The sequence below is a fragment of the Ptiloglossa arizonensis genome, chromosome 3 (assembly GCF_051014685.1).
Source record: "Ptiloglossa arizonensis isolate GNS036 chromosome 3, iyPtiAriz1_principal, whole genome shotgun sequence".
In the NCBI taxonomy this organism is placed as follows: Eukaryota; Metazoa; Arthropoda; class Insecta; order Hymenoptera; family Colletidae; genus Ptiloglossa; species Ptiloglossa arizonensis.
Window position 1 is genome coordinate 28,928,935 of NC_135050.1, and position 26,650 is coordinate 28,955,584.

General features: G+C 51.9%; 1 protein-coding gene across 4 annotated transcripts in view; it reads left to right on the forward strand.

Annotated features, from left to right (window-relative positions):
• The window catches only part of LOC143144756 (uncharacterized), a 300,728-nt gene that overhangs the window by 215,823 nt on the left and 58,255 nt on the right, over positions 1–26,650 (forward strand). For 3 of the 4 annotated variants that reach the window (XM_076307505.1, XM_076307504.1, XM_076307506.1), the window contains 4 exons: positions 4,931–5,069; positions 7,130–7,194; positions 16,174–16,425; positions 23,706–24,023. In XM_076307505.1, coding sequence (XP_076163620.1) covers positions 4,931–5,069; positions 7,130–7,194; positions 16,174–16,425; positions 23,706–24,023 — 774 coding nt within the window. Of the gene's footprint in view, positions 1–4,930; positions 5,070–7,129; positions 7,195–15,906; positions 16,006–16,173; positions 16,426–23,705; positions 24,024–26,650 lie in introns of those variants that run through there. The other variant, XM_076307507.1, reaches the window with a different exon arrangement.

Consider the following 26,650-nt stretch of genomic DNA (forward strand, 5'->3'; position numbering starts at 1 on the left):
CAGCCCCTTCCGCGGAATCTCGCCTACCGCGTCGTACGTTCTTCTAATACCCTTTATCGAAATATCAAATCACGCGGTAAGCACGGTAAACCTGCACCGTACGAATGCCACGCTGTGTACACACACGTACACGCGTGCACGCGGACCCGTGCTTGTTCCGTTCGCGTCTACGGACGGAAAATATAATATTGTTCCATCTACCCCGTGGTGCGAAGGAAACAACGAACGTAAAATTATCAACGGCGAATAGGAAAAGGCGCGTAAAGGTAAACGTTAACAATTTCGACGATTCGTGGAATTTCAAAGGTTCCCGAGTTTGTTTAGATCCGGTACTTTTGTAGAACGACACCTTTCGTTGGGAAAGTATTTTTCTCCGTTACGGACAAAATTTGTACCGATAATTATTTATAAACGAGGAAAGTAGCGCCAAAGGCGTTTAAAATTCCAAGTACGTACTTGTATTTTCCCGTCGTCGAACGTCCTTTCGTCTTTCTCGCAAAAATTTCGAAACGCGATCAACGTATCGGAGCGAACCCCGTGGTGGATCGTCGAGGCCCATTTTCCGCGTAAAAGTTCTTTCGTTAACTCGGTTACTCGTAACCAGCTTCATCTGGAGGCACGCGGATAAAGCGCCGTTAAAAGATACGGCTAAATTTATCGATATTAACCCGCTCCGGCGATGAAATACGAAACCCCGCGTTTGTTTTTCCCCTGCTTATTTCTCCGCGGGCCGGTTTCCGTGCTGCCTATTTCCGCGCTCACTGATAACGGAATCTTCGATCGGCCGCGTTGGTTGCCGCGCGGCGAACTTCCGACTGTAGCTTTTCAATTTATTCGCCCGCGAGTTTATCGAGCTTATCGTTATCGCCGTTATTTCCTCGAATTTCCTTTTCGGCGTCCCTGGCACCGTTCCGTTGGATTCTCCGCTCTTCGAGAATCGCAATTAACCTTACAAGTTACCGTTCGATTCAAGTTTGCGCGTTTAACGACGACGGACCTGGTACTTGTCCTATTTTCCGAGGAAGCTCTCCTCGGCGCGCCTTCTTCCGATCGCGCTTATCCAAACTATCCGCATCGTCGTTGCGAAACTAGGACTTTGAAAAATCGCCGATCCCAAAGGTACGACCACCTTCACGGCTCGAGGACTCGGATTGCTCGATCGAGGGTCCATCGTGACCCTCGAAACGCGAGACACGGAATTATTCGAGAAACGGGGAGAACCTCGCGAGTTCGAAGCAGACGTTTCGATACGAGCGCGAGCATTCGTCGGAGAATCGGGATTCGAGGCTCGGGGAAGCGATGCCGCATGGAAACCGGAAACGGGAGCTTCGCTGCGCGAAATCGCGTATTTCACGGGGAACGAGCGATTCCCCTCGGTCGGGGGGAAGAAAATCGCCGGAGAAGAAATCGGCGCGTGTTTCGCCAGGATACGTAGACGAGTTCCTGGAGCGAATTCACCCTCGTCTCAGCGTCCCAGGCGGTCACCCCCTCACCTCGGAGCATTTATTTATTTCCACACGGTTCGCGTGTCCTCTTTCGTCGTTGGTTTTCGTTTCGCGTTCGGAGAAGGGCCGCGTCCGTGGTACAAGACCGAGGGTAGGGACCGAGTCGCGAGATTCGCAGCGGGCTCGTAAAATCCGCGGGCGAGACACGAAATCCGTAATCGCGTTTCGCGATGGAGAATCTCGTCCCCTGGCCGAAACGGGGGTGTCGCGGGAATCGCGTTCGAAATGGAACGAGAGGGAAAAAACGGGCGAACGCTGCCCGCCACCGACCACCCCCCAACCCCCGTTCAACCCCCGCGAAATCGAATCTCCTCGGGCACCCTACCGCTGCGCCGTTTCCGATGCTGTTAACGATAAGGCCTCGGAATTGCGCGTAAATATCGCCCGCGTTGCGTGCGTCTGAATGGAAATGCTCGTTTTTCTTCGCGGCCGTGTAATTCCGTCGCGGAGAAGAGACGGCGGAGGCGGAGGCGGAGGCGGAGGCGGAGGCGGAGGCGGAGACGGTGGCAGCGGGGGTTGGAAAGAGCGTCGCGCGCTTCTGGATTCCTCGTAATGGATTTTGTTACGGGTTCGCTCGCGCGATACTCCATCAATTACGCGGCAGCCAACCTTTGCGCAAACGGGTCTTTGCCTACCGTGCACGGTGTGTCCGTACGAGGGCGAGCCAGAGGGATTACGCGCACCGGGGAAAAATCTTTCCTCTCTTCGATGGAAATATTTTTATCCGGATAAAAGTCTCGAACGGGAAACGGAAGATCAACGACTTCGCGTCCCGGCGAAATATTTCATAAACGCGTTTCTAATCGCGAATCGGTCGTTACGAGTCGCTCTCGAGCGTCTCCGCGTCCAAGAGATTTCGTAAATCTTTCAAACGGACGAACCGCGCACGGTTAACGTACGAATCGTTCGTATACGAAGCGGTGGAGAGAAGCGGCAACGATTCGTTTGAAAAGTTTTCGTCCCCGAGACGCGCGATCGAAGAGATTTCGTCGGTAACCGGTACGAGGAGGCAAAGAACCGCTCTCTCGGCAACGCTACAAAAACTTTCGAAAATGACACGCGTCAATATCAGCGTCCCCTCGGCGATAAGCAATGCCGGGAACGCTCGAAACGTTTTCTTCGCGCTTTATTATTCCACGAGCCCCTCCGGCGAAAGTGCCTCCTCCCCGGGGGAGGATAAATTTTTTTATTTCGCATTAAAAGGAGAGACATCTGTTCCATCGACCGAGACGTCGCTCCGCGAAATGTCTGCCGAAAGGGAAAAACGGGGCGGAGAGTCGAGGGAAAAGCTAGCGAACCGTCAAAGACGAATCCAATTCGATTATTTTCTCTTCGGAGTGGCTCCGTTCGTCGCTGTCTCTGTTCTTGCGGAGACGCGAAAACGATTGCCACAATTAGACGAATCAACAGCTCGACGCCGCGCCGCGTCGACGAACGACAACAACGGTCTTTATTTACGAAGCTTTTACTTAAAGACGCGGTCTGGAAAGCGTCGTCGGCTCGCGCTCGTTCGCTTCGCTCCCGCGGGAGGGCACGATCCCCCGGTGGAACAATATTTTTCCTCCTAGCGCGTCGGCTTCTCGATTAAAATTCTAATTAACCGCTCATTACGACCCGGAGACTCGATCACCGCCCGTCTGTTTATTTGTCGCGCGGCTCTTCTCCTCCCAACGATCGCTCGTAACGATTTCTTTCCCCGCCACGAACCACCGAGAAAAACGAAAGAGACGTCGTTCGATCGATCGATTCGTTCGGACGCGAGTCTCGTCCGCATTTTCCCGTGCGCGTCGATCGAACGAGTTCTCTCGAGACGCGGAACCTCGCGAAAAATTCCCGAAAATTTCCGCTCGGAGTTTTCCATCTCGGTACGTATTTTTCGAGTGTCCGTTCGCGCTTCGACGACGTTCGTAAATGTTTTCGAATCGGTCGAGATCGCTCGGTTGGACGCTATTCCGTCGCATCGTTGTCGAGAAATTGTAACCACCGTGGAGAAATCGTAGATAGGGAATCATTGTCGCGCGTTAGATTTTACAACTGTTCCTCGACGATCCGAGGGAACCGTTTGGACCGAGGGAAGACACGATTCGTTCCGATCGGATCGTTCGATTCTTCGTCTCCACGGGAGAACGAAATCGAAACGGCGAGACGCGACGCGACGCGATCGGTTATTACGAAGGACGCGTCGCGAAGAACGGAGTATCGATGAATCAACGCCCCGTAATGGAACAACAGGATACAAAGGGGGAGCCCGCAATCGGATGGAACACGGGACGCATCTGGACGCGGGGACGAGTCCGATAAGACCGGATCGAGAGTCGTCTCTTCCATCGTCTAGCGCGGCCCGATACTGTCGAGAGAGAGAGAGAGAGAGAGAAAAAGAGAGAGAAATCGGCCCGAAGCTCGAAAAGTCGCGAACGATGGCGGGGATAAATTCTCGGTGGCCTCGAGGGACCGGCTAATTTTCCTTGGCTATAATTTCTCGCGAAGAACGTATGAGCGACCGGCTAATTTTCCAGCCGCTATAATTTATTCGAAAGAGCGCATCGCGATACGCTGAACACACTCGACTAATTAAGCAGCGGTTCGCGTTATAAACTCGCGTAGCTATCCATCGTCGGATGCAACGGGTTCTCGGGTTTCCGCGCGGCGAGTTGATTGCAACGGTGACCGGTTTTCGAAAACGTGGCCGCGAAAATGGATCCCAGCCGGTCCGAAATGCGCAGTCAGGTGTTCCCTGGTCCTGCTCCCGGCGAACTTCCACCGAGAGAAAGGAACGAGGCACGAGGGACGTCCCCGGGTTTCGATTATCGTCGATAACTCGGCTGGATGTATCCCTTCCGTGCTATAGCAGTAGTTTCCGGAAATTCGCTTCGCCCCCGGGATTATCCCGTCCCGGGAATTCCCATCTCGACGCCATGGTTATGCGCCCTTCCAGCCTCCGTTCAACCCTTGGCTGCGCCCCGCGTTCCCTTACCTTCCGCCACGGATCCGAAACCCCTTTGTCTTCGTGCCCTGCTACGATTTGTCCCGAATTACTTCGTCGAGAATATTACGTCTTCTCGTCGTCTTCCTGCGCGACTGCTCCCTCGAAAAGAAGCAACGCGTCGAACGCGAACCACGGGAGAACCCGATCGATCTATCGGGTTATCGCGCGGAAACGAGAGTGTTTTCGAGACCCCTTTTCTCGAAATTCTTCGGAGAGAACACTCGCATTTGAAATTACCCGATGCATCGATGTTTAGAAATTTTTCTTTAATATTTGAATTCGATTTGTCGGCACAATGTAGGAGAGAGTTTGTATCCGCTGACTCGCGCGTAACGTAATTTCTCGATTAAAATCGATTTGCGTCTCAAGTAACAGACGACACGAGTCCTCTTTCCTGAATTTGCTTCTCCGATTAACTGGTTCTCTTCGATTGTTTCAGAATGCACGTTTCCACCGAAATGGGAAGGTACCTGGTTTCAGAGCGGAGTCACGCACCCGATCGTCATCTCCAAAAACGAGCTGTCCGGCAAGGGCAGGTGCCTGCACAACGAGGGCGACAAGTTCCTTCTGGTGAATCAGTGAGTAGACCTTTCCTCGTACTCTTCTCTCGTTTTCCTCGTTTCGAACGGCGATAGAAAGAACACTCGTTCGAGAGAATCGTGTACCTCGAGAAGAACGTAAAATAGTATCCGTAGCTTTCTTCCGGCCAAAAGAACCGGGAATATTTTTCATTAAATGCGACGGAGAAACCGGTTCGAGGAATAAAATTATCGAGTCGCATCGATTCTAAAACGGCACGGCGGACGCGAAGTTTCCAAAGTACAGGTTTATTACGTACGAGGAAAGTTCGTATCCAAATTAGGTCCTAACTTTGCCGACCTTCGAAAGATAGAACTGACCGTGCACGAACGAAAGAAAAGGAAAATTATGGAATCGCGACGCTCTCCGTTCGAACAACGCGCTCTCCGTTTAACTTTGACGTTCGGTAGGAATTTTCGACGGTAGCCGCAAAGTAGTTGGAAAAACTTGGCAAATTCCCGATCGAGGAATTAAATCCGAGTAGACGTTGGAAAGGGGCGATTGGTCGGGATTCGAAGCGAGATCCGTTGGCGAGTTCGGGGCGTCGGCGGGCAGAGGGTATTAAAAGCGGGGTTCGTCTCGAGAGGGGTTCGCGTTGGTGCCCCAACGAAGAAGCACACGCGAGAGGAGGAAAAGGAGGAGCGTCGTTTCGCCGCGTAACGCTCGTGTCACACGGACCCGGGCAAACTTTTCGCGGAGATTTCTATCGGGCCTCGCCTGCGAACCGTTCGATCGATACGCGCGACGAACGAGATAAAAAACGAAGGCGGAAGTTGCGCCAGGGGCAAGGTGGCGCGCGTCACCACCGAGGGGGTAGAATTCGAGCGACCACCGCCGGCGAATGTTCTCTTCGGATTTGAATATCGAGCCGAATCGGACCTACTCACCGCGGAGACCGCGATTCGACCGAGGGAACGCCGACCGAGCATCGAAGTCCCCCTTACGTCCGATTCGAGAAACGATTCGCGTCGAGAGCGCCACCGTAACCGTGTTTCCGCGAGCTTCTTCCCTTTTTCATCCGATCGGACGATAATATCGCCGATAAAACCGTTGCACGGTATAAAACAAAATTAAAATACGCAATATCGTCTTTGTTCGATATTCTAAAGACGGCTCGGCGAGTTCCTCGGATATTTTACCTTCGAGAACTATGGGACTGTGAAACGCGCGCTCGATATTTTCTATTGTCTCGACGTCGCGCGAGTAAGAAGAGACGAGTCGCCCGAAACGAGGAACGAAATTGTCTTCGATAACGGCCGCGGAATCGTGGTTAAAGGCTTGCACCCCTCGAAGCTTCGGGTCCTCTCGCGTACAAAAGTGTCCCTTGGAATCGAAAAGGTAAATTACGCCGCGAGTACGACGCGTCGCGAGAAGACGCTCGAAGAAAGAATTCTCGAATTTAAAGAACGGAATTAAAGAGAAATCGTTGCAAATACGAGTGTTGCGGTGCTTGGTACGCGGGAAGAATTATTTTCCAAATTCCTGGAATCTCTCCGAGTCCTGTAATTTCGTTCGACGATTCCATCTCCGTTATTGGAATTAACGAAAAAGCCTGGAAATATCGAGCAACGGTACGCAACGTGGGAAAGATTGCTTCTCTTTCCGAAACTCGCTTGAATTTCCATCGAACCGAATCGTCGCGCGAATGGAGAGTACGCGACGATACAAATCGAACCGATCCATCGGCGCGTACCGATACGCCTCGTTTAAATCTACGGAAGTCTATTTTTCTCGGGAGACACGATTCTCATCTCCATCGAGGCGGACGTTCGGTTAATTCGGTCGATCGTCCAGATACGTTCTCGCGAATTTCCTCGCGCCCCGGAGCGGATCTCGTTCCCGACGAGTGACCTCCACCGTTAATCCGGAACAGTCCGCGTCGTCGCCTAACGAGCAACGTAGGAGAAAACAACCAGCGAGAAAGAAAAGAAAAAAAGAAAAAGAAAAAGAAAAAAGAAAAAAAGGAACGGCGTAACGGAGGAAAGCGTTCTAATTCCGTCGAGCGATATCGAATGAAAGGCCTGAATAAGAGAAACCTCCGTTTTACGTTCTGTTTCAGAAAATCCTGCTACCGCTGCGTCGTCATTCACGAGAAGCACTCGAACGTTCTCCAGTACAAAGAAAGTAAGTACAATTCCGAAAGAACATCGGAAGACGCCGTTGTTTCCCCTTTCTCCCCTCCCCCTCGCCCCTCTCCCGTTCCTTTCCTCTCCCTAGTCTCCTCCCGGTCTTTTTTGCGCCCGACGTCGTCGTCGTCGTCGACCTCCTAATAGCCGTTGTTTCGTCCGATCGATAACGATTTTCTCGGTGACCTGGGGAAATCCATTCATTAATTAGAATGCCGATCGGTAATTAAAAGCTCGAAGATGACGAGAAGAAGGGCGAGGACGACGACGGGTACCCGGCTAAGCTCCACGGAATAATTCTCCGAGGAGAACTTAACGACTTTCGTTCGTTGTGCAAACGGGGATGCCGGTGGGGGGCAACGTGAAAGGGGGAGAGTAGGACGCGGAGGAACGGGCAATGGTTCTGCTAATTCCGAACGGGGGCTACGAGCCTCGTTTACAGTGAAAAAGAAATCGAGAGCACTTTCGCGGATTCTATCGTGCAATCAGCCTCGTGCCTCGTTAATACACCGACAACAGAATGGATAGCGAAGTTTCTGGAACGTGATAATGGTTCTCGTTCCGGATATTTATCGAGGATCGTCGCGTAGATCGTTGCGGATTATTGCGCGGCTTCGGTTCCGCCGCTCGAGACCGCCTCGGGCTTTCGTTCCGCGGAACTTCGAATTATTCGTAACGTTTCGAGCGCTTCGTTTCGCATTAGCGCGGTCCGTGTCGCGATATCGCCGAAAATCCAGTAACAACGGGACCATTTTTCTTTGGGCGATCCCGGGCTTCGCGCGACGGACACGCGAATCGAGTTCGTTGGAGGCACCGAAGGTTTCGATTCGAGTAAAATCGCCGTGGCGTCGAGCTGGCTCGTCGACCGACGATAATTAATCGAACTCGGTAAGTGGCAACGGAACCGACGTTCGCGGGATATTTACCGACGAAGACGGTGGTTAATCGTTCCCCGGTGTTCGTCTCGTCTGTTCGTTCGAGCCAGAATCACCACGATCGCTGGCTCGTAATACGCGACTTTACTCTTTACTCTTTCCATTGATTTTACGCGGAACAGGTTACCGCCCGACTCCCGGAAAGAACTCTCTTAACGCACCAACGAACAAGTTAAATACTTCCCGTTCTCGCATCCATCTACTTTCGTTAAACTCGATGGCCGACCTTTCGAACGAAACATCGAGCGATCGTCGCGATTAGAGAATCTATTTGCAACGGTATCGGGAATATTTATTTCCAATCGACGCGCAACCGGGACAACGAAACGATCGATGCATCGGATAAAAGTGAAACGCGACGCGGACTACGTTCGAAAAGGTCGCGTATTACGGACCGGTGGGTCAATGTTCTACCGATCGGTGCGAGGTTTACGGATCCTCGACGATGCGCACAATGTTCCACGCGAGTAAGAACCATCTTGACCCACATGGCACTCGGTACTTCGGAGACGTATTAAACGTTGGGACGCATCCGTCTATTTTCGGAAAGTTCGAGTGGACGTCGCGAGGTGCACTCGATCCGCGAAATCGTTGCGACCTCGAACGAAACGGAACGATTTCTCCGTATCGTCGATGAGCGCGGATACCCCGCGAGATGTACTCGAGGTTGGTGCATTCTCGTCGCACGTGGCCGGAGGAATTTCGGGGAAATCGTTGAATCTGGAAAAGCGTCTCGTTCGCTTTGACGCATCTTCTTTCGCAAAGAGCACTTACACCCCGCCAGGATCGAGCAACGAAGTTCCGCGATAATTCTCTTCCCTTCGACGTAGCTCGTAGACGATACGAGCTTCCTTTTTAATTTTTTTTTTCTCCAAACCTGCTAACGACACTTTGATCTCGCGACTGTGGTCGCGAGCGATGCGTTCCGCGGGGAAGCGGAACGAGTCGGGACTGGAGGGGGTGGTAAATATGGATTCGGATAAAAAATTGGTTCGGCGCGGATGAAAAAAGGCGCGCAAATTCGCGCGCGGCCACTTTTGAACGAAACAATCGCGAGTGGAAGAATTTCGACCTTTTGCTAACCTTTCGATTGCTTCGAATTCACGTTCGAAAATATTGTGTTCACGAATTCCGTAAAGTTCGTTCGCGATATTTACCCGTGATTACGACGGCACGGAAAAATATGGAAAATAATTCGACGAGCGAAACGACGGAGAAATTCGAAACCTCGTTCGTTGGGTAGGAATCGTTTTCGCCGGCGGCACGAAAGTAACGCGAGAGGCTTGGAAAAGTTTGTTCGAGCCGCCTGGTCGAAATTTCGTCCGTTTAAGAACGCGTCGACGCTTGTTCACCCCCGGAGAAACGCGCGCAATTGTTTCGAGAGGGTTCCATCGGCGCGTGCGCGTGCACACACGATGGGCTCGTTAGCCGTGAAAAAAAAGAAAAGGAAAAAAAGAGCGGAAGAACGCGTTCGCCCTGGGCCCTAAAGTGGACGAACGAAGCTGAAACGGCCTGTAGAGGAGCTAACGGAGCCGAAGGGAGAGCAACAACGTCGAGCAGGTGGAGTTTGGCACTCGAGCCAAGCCGAAGAGGAAAGAAGAGGGAGGGAAGGGGGCGTGCGAGGGAGCTGGTGGATATCGATATATACACGGTGAAAAAGAGGGACACCGACCTCTGGGTACCGCTCCCTCCTGTCTCGCGTCCGCATTTTTCGACGATTTGTCAAAGTCCCTCGGGTCCCTCTCTCGCTCTCTCCCACCTCTGTCCTTCCGTTCCCTCCTCTTTTTTTTTCTTTTTTTTTTTTTTTGTTATCGGATTTTAATCTGCATAGTGTCACACCGCAGATACCGTCGCCTGCAGGCTGCATTCGGACCGTCAGCGTGCGGGAAAATGTGGGTCGTTTCTGTGGAAAATGGGGGGAAAGAAGCGAGCGGGCGGGCGGGTGGGTGACAACGGATCCGGGGGGGAAAGGCTCGTGGTGTGCTCCGGGCGACGGAACGAATGGAAATGCGGACTTGCCTCGACTATGATGGCCGTGATACGCGAACTCGTCGCGTTCTGGAAATACGCGACGTGTTCGCTGGAAAATTCGATTCACGGACACGGGAGAAACTCGGTTGCTCGGTTTGCCGAGTTGTCGGTTCCCCGGGTTCGCGGGCACGGAGCGAAATCGGGGCGCGCGTTCTTCGGGGATGCCGCGCGACGCGGCCACGCGCGTAACTCGCGTTCCCCGAGAGCGCGTTGTCCGCGTAGGAAAGATCTCGAGGAGCGGTCGGTCGATGCCGCTACCCGGAAACTTCCCGGGCCCGGAATTACCGTCGGAACAGAGAGCGCGCTTTAAATTTAATTGGCCGGCTGCGAGCCGGTTTATCGCGCGAGCGAACGGACGAGAGTTCGCGCGGATAAATCTGCTTCGGAACACGGGATTGCACTTTTTGCGCTTTTCTAATTTCGACGTTTCGCCCGGCCGGATTCCCGCGGAAGACTACGCCGAAGAACGAACCAACGGTACGCGGGATCCGACAACCGCCGAGGGAATTCTATCGACACTTTCCCGCCGCGAGTTCACCGGGAAACCTGCTCCTTCTTTCCGCTTCAACGGGGTTACTTGTTTATTCGAAGACGATGATGCGTCTTCGTTGCGCCGAGATTGCCTACATTGAGAAGGAAAAGAAAGCAATAATGCGGTATCGAGCGAAGGTAGTGGAACCAAGTAGCCGGCCGGTACGAGGACGAGACGGAGCTCGTTAACCGGATCTTGAAAATATTGTACCGAGAGCGCGACGGAGGAACAAGGATCGAGAAAAGGGGAAAAGAGGAAAAGAACGAACAGCGCCGCGGAGCGAGAAGAAATCTACCGGATGGTAATCGAGACAGGGAAAACAACAATGACGATCTCGACGAAGCGCGAACGATCGAACGATCCCGGACGAAAGTGAACCAATTGTACCGGGAATACTAGCAGATTGTAGCTCGAACGCGAGTCGAAACCTTCCGCCCTTTCGTACGGTGGCAGAAGTAAGTCGTCTCGAAGTGTGCGCAATTATAAGCGGAAAGTAATCGCTAGAGGGAGCCGAGACAGAGTCGGTGGAAATTTCGAATGCAAAACGCGCGGGCGCGCGTGTGCAGCGACGCGTGCACGACGAGTCAATAAGGAGGATAATCACCCTAGGAAAGAGGGTTCGACTCGGCGCGAGTAACGCTCTCCTCGCGTATATAATTACCGGCATTAAACTCGGCGCGCGTTGTTCGATGGATCTGTCTCGGTGCACGGTACAGGCCGTTTCCTCGATGTTGCGGCCAGGGTATAGGGATTAACGCGTTCACCGACCGGACCTCGAGCGGTGGTTCTACTCGTACGTCCGATACGTCCATAACAACGCGTCATGGACAGTGAACGTGTTAATTAACTCTGGAACTTGGAGACAAATTATACGGCTGTTCGGTACATTATACATGAACAATGTTTCCACGGACTCGAAGGTCCGCTAACAGGGTTACGCGGTAAAACAGCTTTCGCCCGATTCTCGTCCGCGGCGCGATCGTGCTTCGATGCATCTTGGATACGTTTTCTTCTTCTTGCGCCCTTGCGGCGAAACGAGCAAGAACAACGTTAACTACGTGAAATAATTCATCGAATCACGAGTAATCGATACGTTGACGGTAGGTAGATAACATGGTTCGACACCCTTCGGCTCGACACTGTCCGTTCCGGGCATTATTCTTAAAGCTATATTTTAGTTTTAAGTAGGTGCTAAAATTACGATACTGCAACTAAGACAGGATCGTGATCGTTATCGCACCGAGATGCGTTGAAAAGGAACAAAGTAGTACAGTACGGCCTAGTACAGTTGTCGTCCTGATCGCGAAGATAATGCAACGAAAGTACGATAAAGGGGTAAATACCCAGAGAAACGAGTACCTAGTTTCGATTCGAATTTAACGCGCTCGTTTGGTATCGTCCGTACGAATCTTGATCGAAAGAAAATTAATTGGCCGCTCGTGGCGCAACATTGGGCGTTCTTTTTCTCGTCTTATCGCGCTAATCCGCAAGCACACGGTCTCCGTCTCCGAAACTGGAAGGCAAGCTGACGCGGCGTAAAACTAGGAGCGGTGTTCGTCGTAATCGATAGTCGGGGAATTGGGTCCGAGGTGTCGGTAGATTTTGTCCCGGTGGTAAAACCGCGAAAGGTTCGATTCGCGGCTCGTGGGACACGGGCGCGGGAAAAGACGAATTCGTTTCGGTTTCTCCGACCCGGACCCTTTTCGGCGATTAGCACGGGTCGCTCGACTTTGTCGTTCGTGACCGAGGAAAATAAAGCGCGGCTCGATTAATCAGCGGGACGTGCCTTCGGGAGGGCGAATTAATTACGTCGGAACGACGCTCGGACGCAATTTCTTTCGAGCGTGTAGAGGGGAATGGGCGAGGAAGAGGGGAAAGGTCGATCGTAATAACGAATAAACGACGATGAAAATTTGAGAAGCCGGCCGAAACGCGCGGAAGATAAAGGGTGACACGAAGCGGGCATCCACGCGAGAATAAATAAATAAATGAGCCGGCGAGCGAAACACCGGGAGAAACTTGGAAACGGTGGAAAGACACGACATTGCACTTTTTCCATTTCCACGCTTTGAAAATTACATTCCCTCTTTCCGGCCCGATGGTTCTTTGTTTTTTACCGTCGACGGCGCCCGGCGACGACCGTTCGTGTAAATAAATATTCGTTTATTTGAATAATTTCTGGGACGCTCGGTGCGTAAGAGGGAAACTCGGTCGCAACGAATGCAAAGAAATACTCGGAATTCCTTTCACCGAGTTTCGAGTCGCCTGGAAATCGCCAGGGATCTTTGTTTTCGCGAAACGAAGCAACGTTCGAGAACGACGACGACCTCGAAGATGGCAAACCGATCCATCGGCTGTGGTTTGTTCTACACGGAACGTTTTCGTCGACAACGAATACGCAGATGCGTTCAAAAAGTACGTTCGAAGGGTGTTTTCGAAATTTGTCACGATTACGGTGCTTTTCGCCATTTTGCCCGACGCCGTTAAATCGCGATCGAACTCGAAACTGTTGACAGAAATTTTAACGAACGTTCCAAGTCGACACCCGTTTCGAAATAGGTCGCGAAGTCGTCGGCAAGTGTAGTAAAAACTTGTCGGGAACGATCTCGAAGATCGAACGACGACGCGAGCAAAGACGAAACGAAACGGTCGTCGACATCGATTTAACGGTTTCCAACTCGCATCGTCATTTTTCCCTTCGTTACACCGGGAGATCGTCCCGCGTCGCTCAAAGAGGGGATTTTCGTTATTGCTACCCTATTCGGACTCCCGCCGTCGCGTTAAACGGATTACGATCGCTCGAAATGGTTCGTGAAATCGAAGATCGCGTCGTTCCACGGTGAACTATCGCGACCCGTAGCTTCGAACCGTTAGCGAACTCGAAAAGTATATTTTTAGAAACTTTCGAGACACGGGGTTCGCGTTTAACGGATGCCGCGAACGTATTATTTTTAAGAGTCCGTTTTCGGGGACCGAGCTGGCGAATTACGCTGGTAATTTTACTCTTCGTTCGTCCTCGAGTCTAGAATCTGTAATCTCGATAACGAAGATGCGTCGTAAAAGCCGAGCAACGAACCGAGGTTCGGTATTCCGGTTACGTTTAGACTTTCGAGCGACCGTCCTCGCCACCGGCAAAATAGACGCCACCGAACGATGACCGTCGAACGTCTTTGAAGAAATTTCCGATCGGTTTTCAACGGCCCTTTGGCAGATGGGGAAAAAGAAACATTGTTTTCCTCCGGGAACCTTACGAAGCTTTTCGTTATAAATCGTTCCGACATCGCGCGCGAGACGGATCGAAGTTTCGACAGACGGACATTTTTTACTCGCGAATTCATCGTTGAGCAAACACTCGACGCGCGATTAAGCGTTATCGTCGATTCGACTGGAAACAATTCCTTTCGTTCCTCGAAACGGTTTGCGTGTGCAATTCGACGTAAGCGAGAAGCGTACCGTTCCTGTAACGCGTGACCGAGATTTACAACGTTCGGAATTATTCTTACACTAAAGACACGGTGAACGTAAAATCGAAAGAGAGCTTCCGATCTTGAAAAAAAGAAATTAAGAGACGATGGACAGCGTAGACCGATTCGCGCGTACGGTCGACACAGTTGTTTCCCCAGTTGTCGCGGGGTTGGACGAAAGGGGAGAAATCTCCTAAGTGTCCCGCGCGGAGGATCGAGTTTCGAAGTGGAGTCGACGCGGAAGTTACTTCTCCGTTGTAAGAACGAAATTAAAACGAAAGATCGGTCCCGAAGTTCGATAACCAGGGAGCGGAAGGGTCTGGTAGCGGAAAACCGAGCCCGTGGAATCGAAAAGAGAGGGTCGATCGCCTTTTGATTCTTTCCACGGCTGCGGCAACACCTGCGCGCTGAAAACTTGCATTCGCGTCCCTCTGCGAGCGTCTCGACGCTTTTCCACACGGAAAGAAAGAAATCGCGGGGAATATCCGGCGTTAAAGTTACTCGCGGCTATGAACTTCCTACTCGGGGAAAATTCGTCATCGTTCGCTTACCATCCTCTTCGTCGTTCTTTTCCCAGCCCGCGGAGGACTCGAGTTCCCGTCGCGCTCGTCCCCGAACGGGGAAAAAACTTATGGCTCTTGGACGAAAGTTAACGCGAGTCTTGCGCGCGATCGCGGACAGACGTCTCGCGGAATTGTCGCGCGATCGCTCCGACGATTACCGGCTCGAGTACGCGGTACCGGGTACGTAGTTGGACAATTTCGCAAAATTGACAGCGGATTTCGCGGATAACGTCGAACGTTCGACGGGCGTGCACTCGACGATTCCTTTGTGATCGACCGAGCTGCGTAATTAAAGAGCGATGGGGTTTCGTAAAGAGTCTTTGTTCGACTCCGACTCGCTTCGACAAGATTCCAATAACCGATCTCCAACGCGGTTCGCTTAATTTCTAACGAGTGACTTTGCTCGCGTTTCTTTCGCACCCTGTCTCTTTAATCCTTAACCTTTCTCGTTCCGTGGATCTGGTCGCGTTCACCGAAAATTCCTTGGTCTTTCGCGCCTTAGTTCGGTTCAAACGCTCTTCTTTCACGTCTCGCGAACACTTCGCTCGCTCGTCTGTCCCAAACGCTTTGCATTTTCTCCGGAGCGCGCGCAAGACCATTCGTTCTCGCTCGTAAACGATCGAAAATACCATCTCGCCTAACAGTGACCATCGTTCCGAAGATAGTCCACGGCTTAAAATATTGTTCGTATCCGGGTAGCGATTCTGACATCTGGTCGCGCATAAACGTGCACGATTGTTTACGATCTCCCGATGCGAGTCGAGACGACGTAGCTGGAAATACGAGTCGAATCCCGTGCACAAGGAGCGGGAAAAGGCAGCACGCTGCCGCGACCTTCGCTACCTAGCACCGTGCAACGGAGTGGAAGAAGTAACAGGTGTACCTATTGTATTGTACTTCTTAGCTAAGGACGCGACGCGGACGAGGCAGATGGCAATAGAAACACCGTTGCTCGTCCCAGTCTGGCGCACGATGCGAGCCAACCAAGGTCGCAGCAGCGGCACACTGCCCTCGTGAACACGGGATTCGGCTTACTCTTTCAGCTACGACGAGTCGGAGCGGATTCGACGCGACCAATGTCGCTGCTGCGATTAAATCGAAAGCTCTTCCAAAGCTGCGAAACGGGAATAATAACGTGTACCGTTCGGAAGTGAAGATGATACATTTGTTTCTATGTAAATCAATTTTCCATAGAAGCGTACGGGCCAACCGTGAACGCGTCGGTAAATTTTTCACGAAGATCGAAACGGCAGAATCGTTGAAATACACGTTACAACGAGAAATGTACACATTTTGGAAGCGACAAAGATTTTTATCTCGCGCGAGCGTAACGTTTCCGCGTAACGTTCGCGCGATGCGAAAAGGTGTACGAAGATACGAGGAATGTACACGTATCGATCGTGAAAATGAATTTTCAACGTTTACCAACGCAGCTTCCGTTTGTTGTTTCAGCTTACTGTAACAGTAGAAACTCCTTGGCGTCCTTGTGCTCGTCCATCACGGGAGATGCTCTGCTCTATTCGATGTTCCGGGAGGAGGCGACACCTGTGCCGTGCCCCTTTCGAGGGCCCATGACCTTCTCCTACAATCGAGGTCACGGAACCTGCTCGGTACCCGTCAGCAACGTCGACACCTGCACCGACGACAGCAGATTGCTCTTCAGATACCAGGCGTGCCCCGACATACCTGCCTCCGAAAGCGCAGGTGAGCAATCCATGGATTTATCGTATTCGATTCCGTCTCTCTCTCTTTAAGATTTATCACGATCGGTGACAATTTCGAGAAGCCGGTTTTTGTGAAACCCAACCCACGGACGGTGTGCTTTTACTCCCTCGAGTTGGTAGTTTATTTAATTGCGATCGACTCGTACCGGGACGAGTGCCGTGGCCTTTAAACGTACCGTGCAAAGGTTCGCAACCGAGATTCGAAGGTTTAATTCGGGAAATTGGGCAGTCGTGCCGCGAACTTCCATACTCTCGACTCGCCCTCTGCGAAAATTGTCGCTCGAATCGCTTCGCCGTCGCGACTGTGAATCGTTGAAAGATTCGCTAAGTAAATCCGAATAATTAAAACCACGATCAAAGCGACGCTCGAGTACCTGTGTACATCGAGCGTAGAGAATCGTACGTAGTCGAAGATCCAACCGAACGGTCCGAGAGAAAATCGAACCGATACCTATCGCGTCCAATCGCTATCGAACGGTCGACGAATTAATTTATAAACATTGTAAGCGCCGAGAGTTCGTTACTCCGAAATTTTGTACGAAGTAACAGGATTCCGTGAATTTCAACTTTGTATTTTATTGGAACGATATCGACGTTTCGTCGCTACTCAACGTTTCGATTTATCGGCGAACGTATTATATTCGTAGAACGCACGGGAGCGTTTCATTCCCGCGTAACGGACCGATCGAAATAATCTCCTAACGCGAACTATAAACATCGAAACCGTTCTCGTTCGCTCGAACGAGCACCGATCGTCTTCGAAGATCGGCTCCACCTTTTCGACACGGCTCGGACCAACCTAAATATTACCTTCGAAAGCGTCTACGTAACTCGGGGAATATTCGTCGAGGGACGCGCGAAACTTTCGGCAAAGTCTCCTTCGGGCCGTACGGTCGATTAATCGGCGAAAGGGTCAGGGGTGGCGTTCCGCGATTAGAAGTGATTTTCGTCCGTGCGTTCGTTAGTCGTTGCCCGGGACAGGGGGGAGCTCGATTTCCGGAGGAGGGAGCCGACGTTTGCCATTAGACGCGCATCCGATAAGGGATTCGCGGAGGTAACGATGTCTGCGGTGGAAAATTAAACGGAAGGACGAGCAGGAAAAAGGATAAATCGCCGCTACGTCGAACCTGTCACGTTTCCCTTATCGAGGATGACTGCCGGAGGACTCGGGTACCTCGAGATTAACGATTCGACGTCCCGTTTTGTACGCGATGTTTCAAAAACGAACCGCGATCGTCTCTCGTTCGAGAATACGAATACGCGAAACCGAGAGAAATTCCACCCTCCGGTATCGTCCGATTTTTCATTCGCGACTAATTAAATTTCTCCCCAGGAATTTTAAGACGGAGCAATTTTCTCGGCGAGAACGCACTCGTATTAAAATTAAATACGACGTTTTCGACTTCAACCGGGAACCTCGTCCCTTCGCCGGTCCGATTCTCAATTTACAAATAATTAAGATGCTCGAGAGGAAGTTTAAAATAGAGCAATCTTCTCCGGTGATTCAGGAATCTATTTGTATTAAAATTAAATACCGTGTTCGCGTCGCGCGAATGTTTCCGGCTTCGATCGCAGTCGCTGCTTCGACTGTCCAATTCTTCGCGTGCAAACAAACGAAGAAGGTTCCCGAGAGATCTCGAATTCAAAAACCCGGGAAATCTTCTCGACGAGCTCCTCATCGTTGGCGAAAGATCTAAAAATATAAAACGAGACTCGACGATACAATCGCGCGGTGAACGCGCGCGAACGAAGAAACGGAAAAATGGAGATTCGTTTGCGCGCGAGGTGTATCGTCGAGGTCGAAACAGTCGAGAAGAGTTTCGGGTCGGACCGTCGTTCTTGAAACGGGCTGTAAGTCGTTCGAATTGGACGAGCGCGGGGTTAAACGCCGCGACGAGCCGAGAATCGTCCCTTTGACTCCCTAACGAAGATCCCCGCTCGCAAAACCGCCGAGTCATTTTGCTCCGTTTGGACTTCGTTAAACTTCCAGTCTCGGATTGAACGCGCGAGTGACGCGACGGAGGAGGAGAAGGGGAGGGCCGTTCGATCGAGTTCCGGGCGCGAACAGTTTTCGAAGGGCTTCTCCCTTTTCGCAGTCGGACGGGGAGCGCAAATCTTAATGGACGAACGAACGAGGAAAGTTTCACGGTTCACCGTTCCCGCTCGGCGCCGGGCCAAAAAGTTGCCCGATCTTACGAACGAAATTCCATCGATCCGATGTTCGAGATTACGCGACACGACGCTCACCTCCATCCACGGAACTTTTTCGAATCGAGGGAACCTAAACGAATCGCGGCGCACCGGTCCGGTCGCGAACGCGCGACGCTTCGTCGAAGCGGAACCAGAAGCCACAAGTTGCGGGGAAAAAAGCCGACGTTTCGTCCGCAAACATCGCCGCGGAACGTAATCGATACGCGATCGGCGGGCAAAGAGAAACGATGAACGCTCGACGGTTCGATTTTCAGGAATTCTTCGCGCGATCGACCGGATCGCGGCTTCCAGCGCACCGCGATCCCAAAGATACGGGCGCACGGAATTGTTTTCATTTCGACGGACATTTGGCGAGGACAAGCGCGGACTGCGACGCGTCGACGTTAAATCGAATCGAGCGACAGTGTAAAAATACAAAACGAGAAAGGAACAATGAAAAATACGGGAAAAACGAACAGACGCGGAATCGCGTTTCACCCGGCCACTGTTACTCGTTGCCTTCGCGATCGCGACGCGTGTTCGCTCTTTACGGGCCGCGGTATACGGGCCGTCGTTCCGTTTGTTCTCGTTTCCCACTTACGGTCCTTTCGACGTTTAAATAATCCCGGATGAAACGCGAGCTAATTTTCAGCCGGATATTTACCAGCGGAGCTCGATAGCTTCGCCACGGTAACGCAAACTCGCGAATCGTGCGAGCAGGCTGCTTTCCGATATCTTTCGAACGGATCGAAGATCGACCAGATATCCGCGTTAAATGGAATCTCTCCTACGAACGAATTCGTCGCGGAGAACGTGTTTTTTGGCCAATATTTTCCTCCAGACTAAAAGTATCGTTCGTTGTCAAAGCCGCGAGCAAGTTTGTTCCGGCCATTGCCGGAACGAAACTTTCCAAGAATCGGGTTCGACGAATTCGAGCGCCAACGAACCGATCGACCGTGGAAATTCGGGCAAATAATCGTTCGAGGTGATCGATAAAATTGATAAGAAACGGTAACCCGGAGCGATTCGTAGCTCGGTGACCGTTCACGCGCGTTTAAACAGCGCGCGATATAATTCGTGGAAATTGCTCGCATTATACGTCGCGCTTTGAGCAGGATGATTTGCTAGGGGGGCCGCGTGCCCCGGCCGTGGCTACGACCCGATGTTAAATCGAACGCGTATTTAGGAAAGGAGAGGCGTAAACTCCGCGCCGGTGCCGTTTAATCCTTTTGTGGGCCGCCGGCCGCCGGTCGCCGAGCAGAATTCGACGGTATTCGAACCGAATCGAGTCGAGTCGCGCTGGTCGCGATACGAGTGAGAAATTCGGTCGAACGATTCGCGGAGAAAAACGAGTCACGGAATTTGTTAAAAGCACTCCATCGAATTGAATCCCTCGAATAAACTCGTAACGAGCGGTGGCGTTTTTATTTTATTTTCATTTAGAAATGTTCGGTAAATCTCGGGACAGAGGATCCGCGCCCGGGTTTCGTTGTAATCTATCGAAAAATTGGATACACCGATAACTTTTGCACTTCATAGAGTAAATGGAAAACGGGAGAACGTCGGGTATACGGGGTGTTTCGCGAAATTAGAACGAAACACGATTCTCCGAGTTTTTTCCATCGAACGGGCGCAACCCCTCTGTCCACGATACCGCGTATCCCCCGTGCACGCGGACGCGAAGTGCACTTGCGATACGTTTTTTATGGAACCGTGTATTTTTTATTACACCGGACCGTCGAGCTTTTATTTCCCGACAACAAAGTTTTCCATAGCACTCGAAAAAGTTAATCGAAGCGATACATTTTTCGTATTATGCCGCGGCACTACCGTTACTTTTCGCCTCGATGAAACCAATTTCAAAAGAAACCCTCGGAAATTGAATAAAATTTCCGACCTGCCTTTGCCCTCGAAGACGAAAAGTCGAAAATCGAACACATTGCGAACACTTTCTTCGATTCTCGACCCAACGATGCCACCTTTTCTTTCTCCGCCGAGTTCCTCGATCCATCCCCTCAATAACCACCTAATAAACACGCTAATAACCGTGCAATCGTAGCCGTCGATTTCTTTCTTCTCTCGTACTGCTCCATCTCCTCCCTTTTACTCCGATGGTTAACCACCTATCGGCTCCTAAATTCTTCGTCTTTGTTTTCGGTTCGAGAACGCGTACACAAACGAAGCGTAAACGTGTCGAAACCTCCTCGAGTATAGTTTGCGAAAAAATATCAGTACCGGTGGGAACTTGTTTCTCGCGTGGGACTTCGAGAGCCGATTTCGTTCGACCGTTGCCGGTAAAGCGACAAACACGCGCGAAAGATTCTCCATCTCTCGTCGGTTCCTGGAGGGGTAGCGCGAGTCGTTAAACCGCGTTGGACGGAGGAATCCTCCGATTACCGTTTCCCGTTCTTTCGTCGCGTCGGTTCAACTTGGCGACGAGAGGCTAGCCACCGCGAAGAGCAACCGAAGGAACCGAAGCGGCCGCGAGAGCGGTCCGCTCGGAACGAAAGCATTCAGGGTACCGAGAAAAATATAGGATCCGATCGTTCGGCAGCCAGGAAGGGCATCGGAGGGGGAGATTTCCGCGTGAAAAACGTTATTCGGTAGCGGGTAGGGGTTCGTCGTCCGGTCGAGGCAAAGGACGACCGTCGAGGCGAAGAAACCAACAATTATCGGTTCGCCGCGCCGGATGCGCCCCGAGACGTGCCCCTCTGAAAGGCCAGGAGCAAAGAGCTCGATCTTATCGGCGGATCCCCTCGGCAGACACCTTCTTTCCCCGTCCTCGAACACCGTCTACGCGGCGAGGATTTCCAGAAAACCAGAAGCCAAGATCCCAGAGGCGCGTATCTAAATCACATCTCGCGGAAAAGTCGGCTACCTCTTTTTCCCCGAGGTTTCTTTCTCGCAAGCTACGAGACCTCCACGGCTCCCTACCACCCAACGAACCATCCTTTGGCCCCTTTATCCTCGTCCCCGAGCATTCCGTTCGCCCCGTTATTCCTCCGTCGCCCGCGTTTCACCGTTCCTCCTTCTCCGTTCTTCCGTCTTCTCCCGTCTTCTCCCGTCTTCTCCCGTCTTCTCCCGTCACCAGCCGGGCTTCCTTTTTCGATCTCCCGATCCTACCAGCCGAGGACGCCCGCGAGCAATTGGCGAGGATTCGAACGAAAAAAGCTCGTTCCTCGGAGCCTTGGGTGCTCTTTTGCTCGTCAGCCGTCGCAGATTCCGACGCGTACGGCTTCAGCCTCGTTTCTTCGCGTTCCCGCGACGAATTTGATCCCGTCGCGATAGTCGCGGGAATCGCGCGAACGCACGCCACTCTATCAGCGCGACGCGACGAAACGCGACGAGACGAGACGAGACGAGACGAGACGAGACGCGACGCGACGCCTCGTGCGCTCGTCGGGGGACGAAGCCCCGGGCGAGAGTCGCTCGTCGATGAAGGAGACGCGTCTCCCCCGACGTGCGTCGCGGCGGCGCTCGATACGCGAGAAAAGTCCACGGCAATGGCGGCGAGTAACCTTGAATCGCGACAGGCGCCAAGTTTCCGTTCGCCGGACAAACTTCGCGGATCGAGTTCGTTCGACCGAGTTTAACGGAATCTTTGAACAATATTCCAAAGTAACGATAACAATTTCTAGAGCGGGAAAAGCACGTTCTTCTATAGCCGAAACGACAGCGACTCGAGGGTAAAAAGTAGAAAGAGATTCTCCGAGTGGTTCTCGAGGAGATTTTTGCGCAGTCTTTTCGTCCGGATGGAATTGAAACGCGAAACAAGCGAAACGGAGAAGGGATCGCCGAGCGTGGAAACCCCCGGTACTCGGAAAAGTAAACGGAACGGTGTCCATTTAACGCGGAATCGTGGTTGCCAAGATTTTCAATGTTTTTGGTAAACGTCGGTCCAAGAACCCGCTGCGCGCGAAACCGTGGCTCTCGTGGCTCTCGTGGCTCTCGTGGCTCTCGTGGCTCGCGATGGAGGGAGAGTGGCGGCAATCTGTGCCAAAAGATACGCAGTCCGGTGTAATTTTTCAACACCGGCAACGATCTTTTTCGCTCGAAAGCACTTTCGAGGGAAACGAATTTGGGACGCGCTGCGGGCGGTCGGTCGGTCGACTCGCCCGTACGCCCTCCCGGCCTCCCTCGGACCCAAATTTATTTAAAACGCAGGAATACGCCAACCAACGGTTCTCTACCGCGTGGTACCCGCGCAGCCAGTATCGCGCAAATAACCCCAATTTTATCGGCACTCCGTGTACAAAGCAATTACGCATAGATCGTTACTCCGATAAACCATAGCTCTCACCCTCTCGAGTTCGAAGTTAATAAAAAAAAAAGAGACGAACAACGGAGGACGGACAACCAGCTGCAAAAGCGTGCCGAACGAATTCTCTCCGGACGATGTAACTCGCGCTCCGTTTATTCCACGAGTCGCGCGAAACAGGGTAATACTCCGCCGGAAGATCGAGTTCGCGTCAGGGATTCAAGATTAGGAACCATCCGCCATATTGTTTACGTTTATCTCGGCCGATGAAAATCGACCGATCGAACTTCGAAGCGACGTCGCGAGAGCACGAGCGCGACGATCGATAAAGCGGACGAAAAAACTCTCGCGAAATCGAGTCGAGTTCCACGACTACCTCGTTTCGACTATTTTTAATCGCGGATAAAAGTTATTCCGCGCAAAGCAGAAGGCGCTTTCGCTTCGGTCGGTTGTCTTGGCCGGTGCCAAAGTTAATTTCCGGTCGATCGGTCGCGGTAAACGCCTACGAGCGTTCAGCGTGCACGCGCGCTCGATACGCTCGAAGATGTTCCGCTTGCAGCGGGCGTTTCGCGTCGACGTGGGAACTCGTAAACGCTCGGGGTTCGAGAGAATGTTTTCTAGGGAAACGGAACGCGTCTCGGCCTCGATCGAGCGTCGAAGACGATTACTTTCCGATCGCGTAAACAAACTATCGGGCCTCTGGCGTTGTTCTCGTAAACACGGTATAGGTGGAGGCGCGCAGCCAGCGGCGGATAATCCGCTGCGGACGGTACTCCGTGTCACGATGAAATCGGTCGTTTTGTCCGTTTCAGTCGAGGAGCTGGAGTGCCTGGCCACCTGGAAGGAGGGCAGCAGCCGCTACCTGGTCGGCCGTTTACATCATGGACACGCGTCCAGTAACGAAGATCGATACCGATGCTTCGTCTACGAGAAGGCCGGACAGACAGTGCAGGGTAATCTGCACAGAGCTGCCATGGGCATGGGAGCCGTGGATCATGATGTCGGTTTACAGAGCGGACCGTTGCCCGAGGGTGCGGCCGAGATATACCGGGTGGCGCAGAGCGGAGACGCCACCTGCAATGGCCTGTTCAGCCCTATGGAGGGATCCCGGACCATGACTCTTATGAAAGGTAAGACCGATCGACCACCGGTCGGGAAGTATCGTTGCCGAACAGCGAGAAACCTCGTAACGGGTAATTGCCGAATTCTCGGGAAACTCGCAAACTACGGTTTGTAAATAATAGAATTTTGCTTCCAAGGTCGTTCGAAGGTCAAGACCTCGCACTGGTCTCCATTCGTCGATTTCGACTCGTATCTCTGTGTACGAGAAATATGGAATCTCGTTTAAAGAACGATCGGAAGTCGAATTGTCCGCATTGTAGCAACAGCCGAGTGTACGTTGACGTACGAAACACGAGCGACCTTAAAACCATGACATTGAAAAGATGAGTCGTCTCGCGATACGACTAGATTGGTTCGAATCGCGTCCGAAACATCGAAGGAGTCGAGTCGCCGAGTTTCCAGTTGCAAAACGTTCGACCGCTCGGAATCGACGAACGCTGAGGTTGCCAAAAGTATCTTGTCCGTTGTTTTCACGATTGTCCGAATTATATTTACGATCTCGTCCTCTCGAGAAATATCCACCTACCCGGATAAATATCCCGTGAAATCGCTTGCCGTACGCGCACGGTGAACGCTTTCTCCTTTGACGTTTGCGCGCAGCTATGTACGTCCATTTGCGCAAACAGCGACGTTGAAAAATCCACGATTAGGTTGAACGCGAACCGACGAGCAAGAAATAAGGTCAGAGGGTTATACGGAATGCTCGAGAGGGCCTGGAAAAGAAACGAGAGGAACGTAGTACGTCTATCGTCTGCGAAATCACAGCGTGAAAAATTCACCTCGCTCGCTCTCGCAGTGTCATTAACGGAACGCGTCAAAATGGCGGTCCGTGAGCGCGAAGGAGGAATATTTACACGCTACTCCACTCGTCGGTGTACAGTTTCCTTTCTTCTCCTTCCGGTGCATCGCGTTTCCGCTTCCACCTTTCTTTTTTTTTCTTCCCCCCCCCCCGGTCGCTCTCTTCTTCCGGAGTTTGCGAGCCCGTATCTTGCCGCGTACAGTTTCACGGCAAACTTCGTTAACGGATTTCACTTCGGTGGATCTTCGAGATCCCTCTCCCGCTTTAAGCTTTCTTTCGCCGAATCGCTTCGAGTCGAGCCGCCACCGGTAGTCGTCGACGTCGCGGGATAAAACTGTCCATCGAGAAAGCGCGAAAGACGGTAGACGCCGCGACGCGACGTACAGGGTTGCGTCTCGCGAGCGTTTCCCCGCCTGGTTGATATTCGCGATTCCTCTCGCGGAAACATCGGAACCGGAGGAGAGGAGAGAACGCCGCGCCAAATGGATCAACGCGAAATCTTTCCCACCCTCCCCTTTTTCTCGCCGAGCACGTTTAACCGCATCCATCCCCGGCCCGATTCAGAAGTTTGTTCAATTATAGCCTGGACTCTTCTCCAACGGCAGAGTCAATACCCCGGGAAAATTACACGACCGCGTTTTCATAACTGCTCGAAACGCACGGTTTAACCGACGAAATCGGCGGAAGGAACGTTCCGCACCGCGCGTACCCTTCTCCGATAGACGATTAAGGGGATACACAGAGCTACGTATACTCTTTTTTCCTACAGATGTAACAGATATATAACGCCCGATAACGCTTCGACTCTCGCTCGCTTCCAACTTGGAAATGCAAATCGTCCATTTTCGAGCAAAAATTACTTACGCTATGGAATTCGGAGCGTTAATTGAAATACGAACGTCTATACGTGTACGAAGAAATCGATTTGAAAAATGGTACAAAGCTCTCGTTGAAGAGGAGAAATATTAACGAGGAAAATAGTGTTCGACGCGCCGACCAAACTTTGAACGCGAATTTTTCGAAACATCATTCGGAGGAATGTCCGCGCGATAATCCCCGTCGATTGTCGATATTTTTTCACGAATATTTTTTCAACCTGTCAATTTTCTCGATGTTTCGATCCTTCTGGCTTTCGTTCGCGAACAAAGTTACCTAATTCGATCGATTTTACAAAATTTTAATTCGATGAATTCCCAGCTATTTTCGCATCGGAAACACGAATCGCGGAGACGGTGCAGGTTGCGTTCGTACCGGGCGCACGCGCCGAATTCAATTTCTCGGTCGTATTTGCATATATACGACCTCGACGATTTTTTCGAACAATCTACGAGCATCCCCTTGCCGATGAAAAAAAAAAAAAAAAAAAAAAATCGATCGGTCAAATACATCTTTTTGCATAAATTCTTGAAAAAAAGTCGTTTTCGCGGCGATAAAGGTACAGGTAGACCCTGAACGGTCAGCGAGGCTGAACTTTGATCGAACGAACGTGCCGGGAGTCGGGTTCGGTGATACTCGTACGTGGTCAACCGAAGAATTAAACGCGTCCTCCGTAGAGTCGTCGAGCGCGAATATTAGAAATCAATCGTGACATCGATTGCTCTTTTTTTCGAGCGTTCGAGCCGCGTCGCTCGCGGCCGACCGATCGGGGAGAGTTACAAATTCAACTTTCCGTCAGATTTTATCGGTATCGTTAAAATGCAGATTGGCAATACGCAGCGGGGAACGGGAAAAATAACGGAGGTTGGAGAAAGGTTGGCGCGAAATCGAAGAGCGGTTCGGCGTCGCGGCTCGGTACCGCGAAAGGATAAAGGACGACAGCGAGCGAAACAAGGGGAA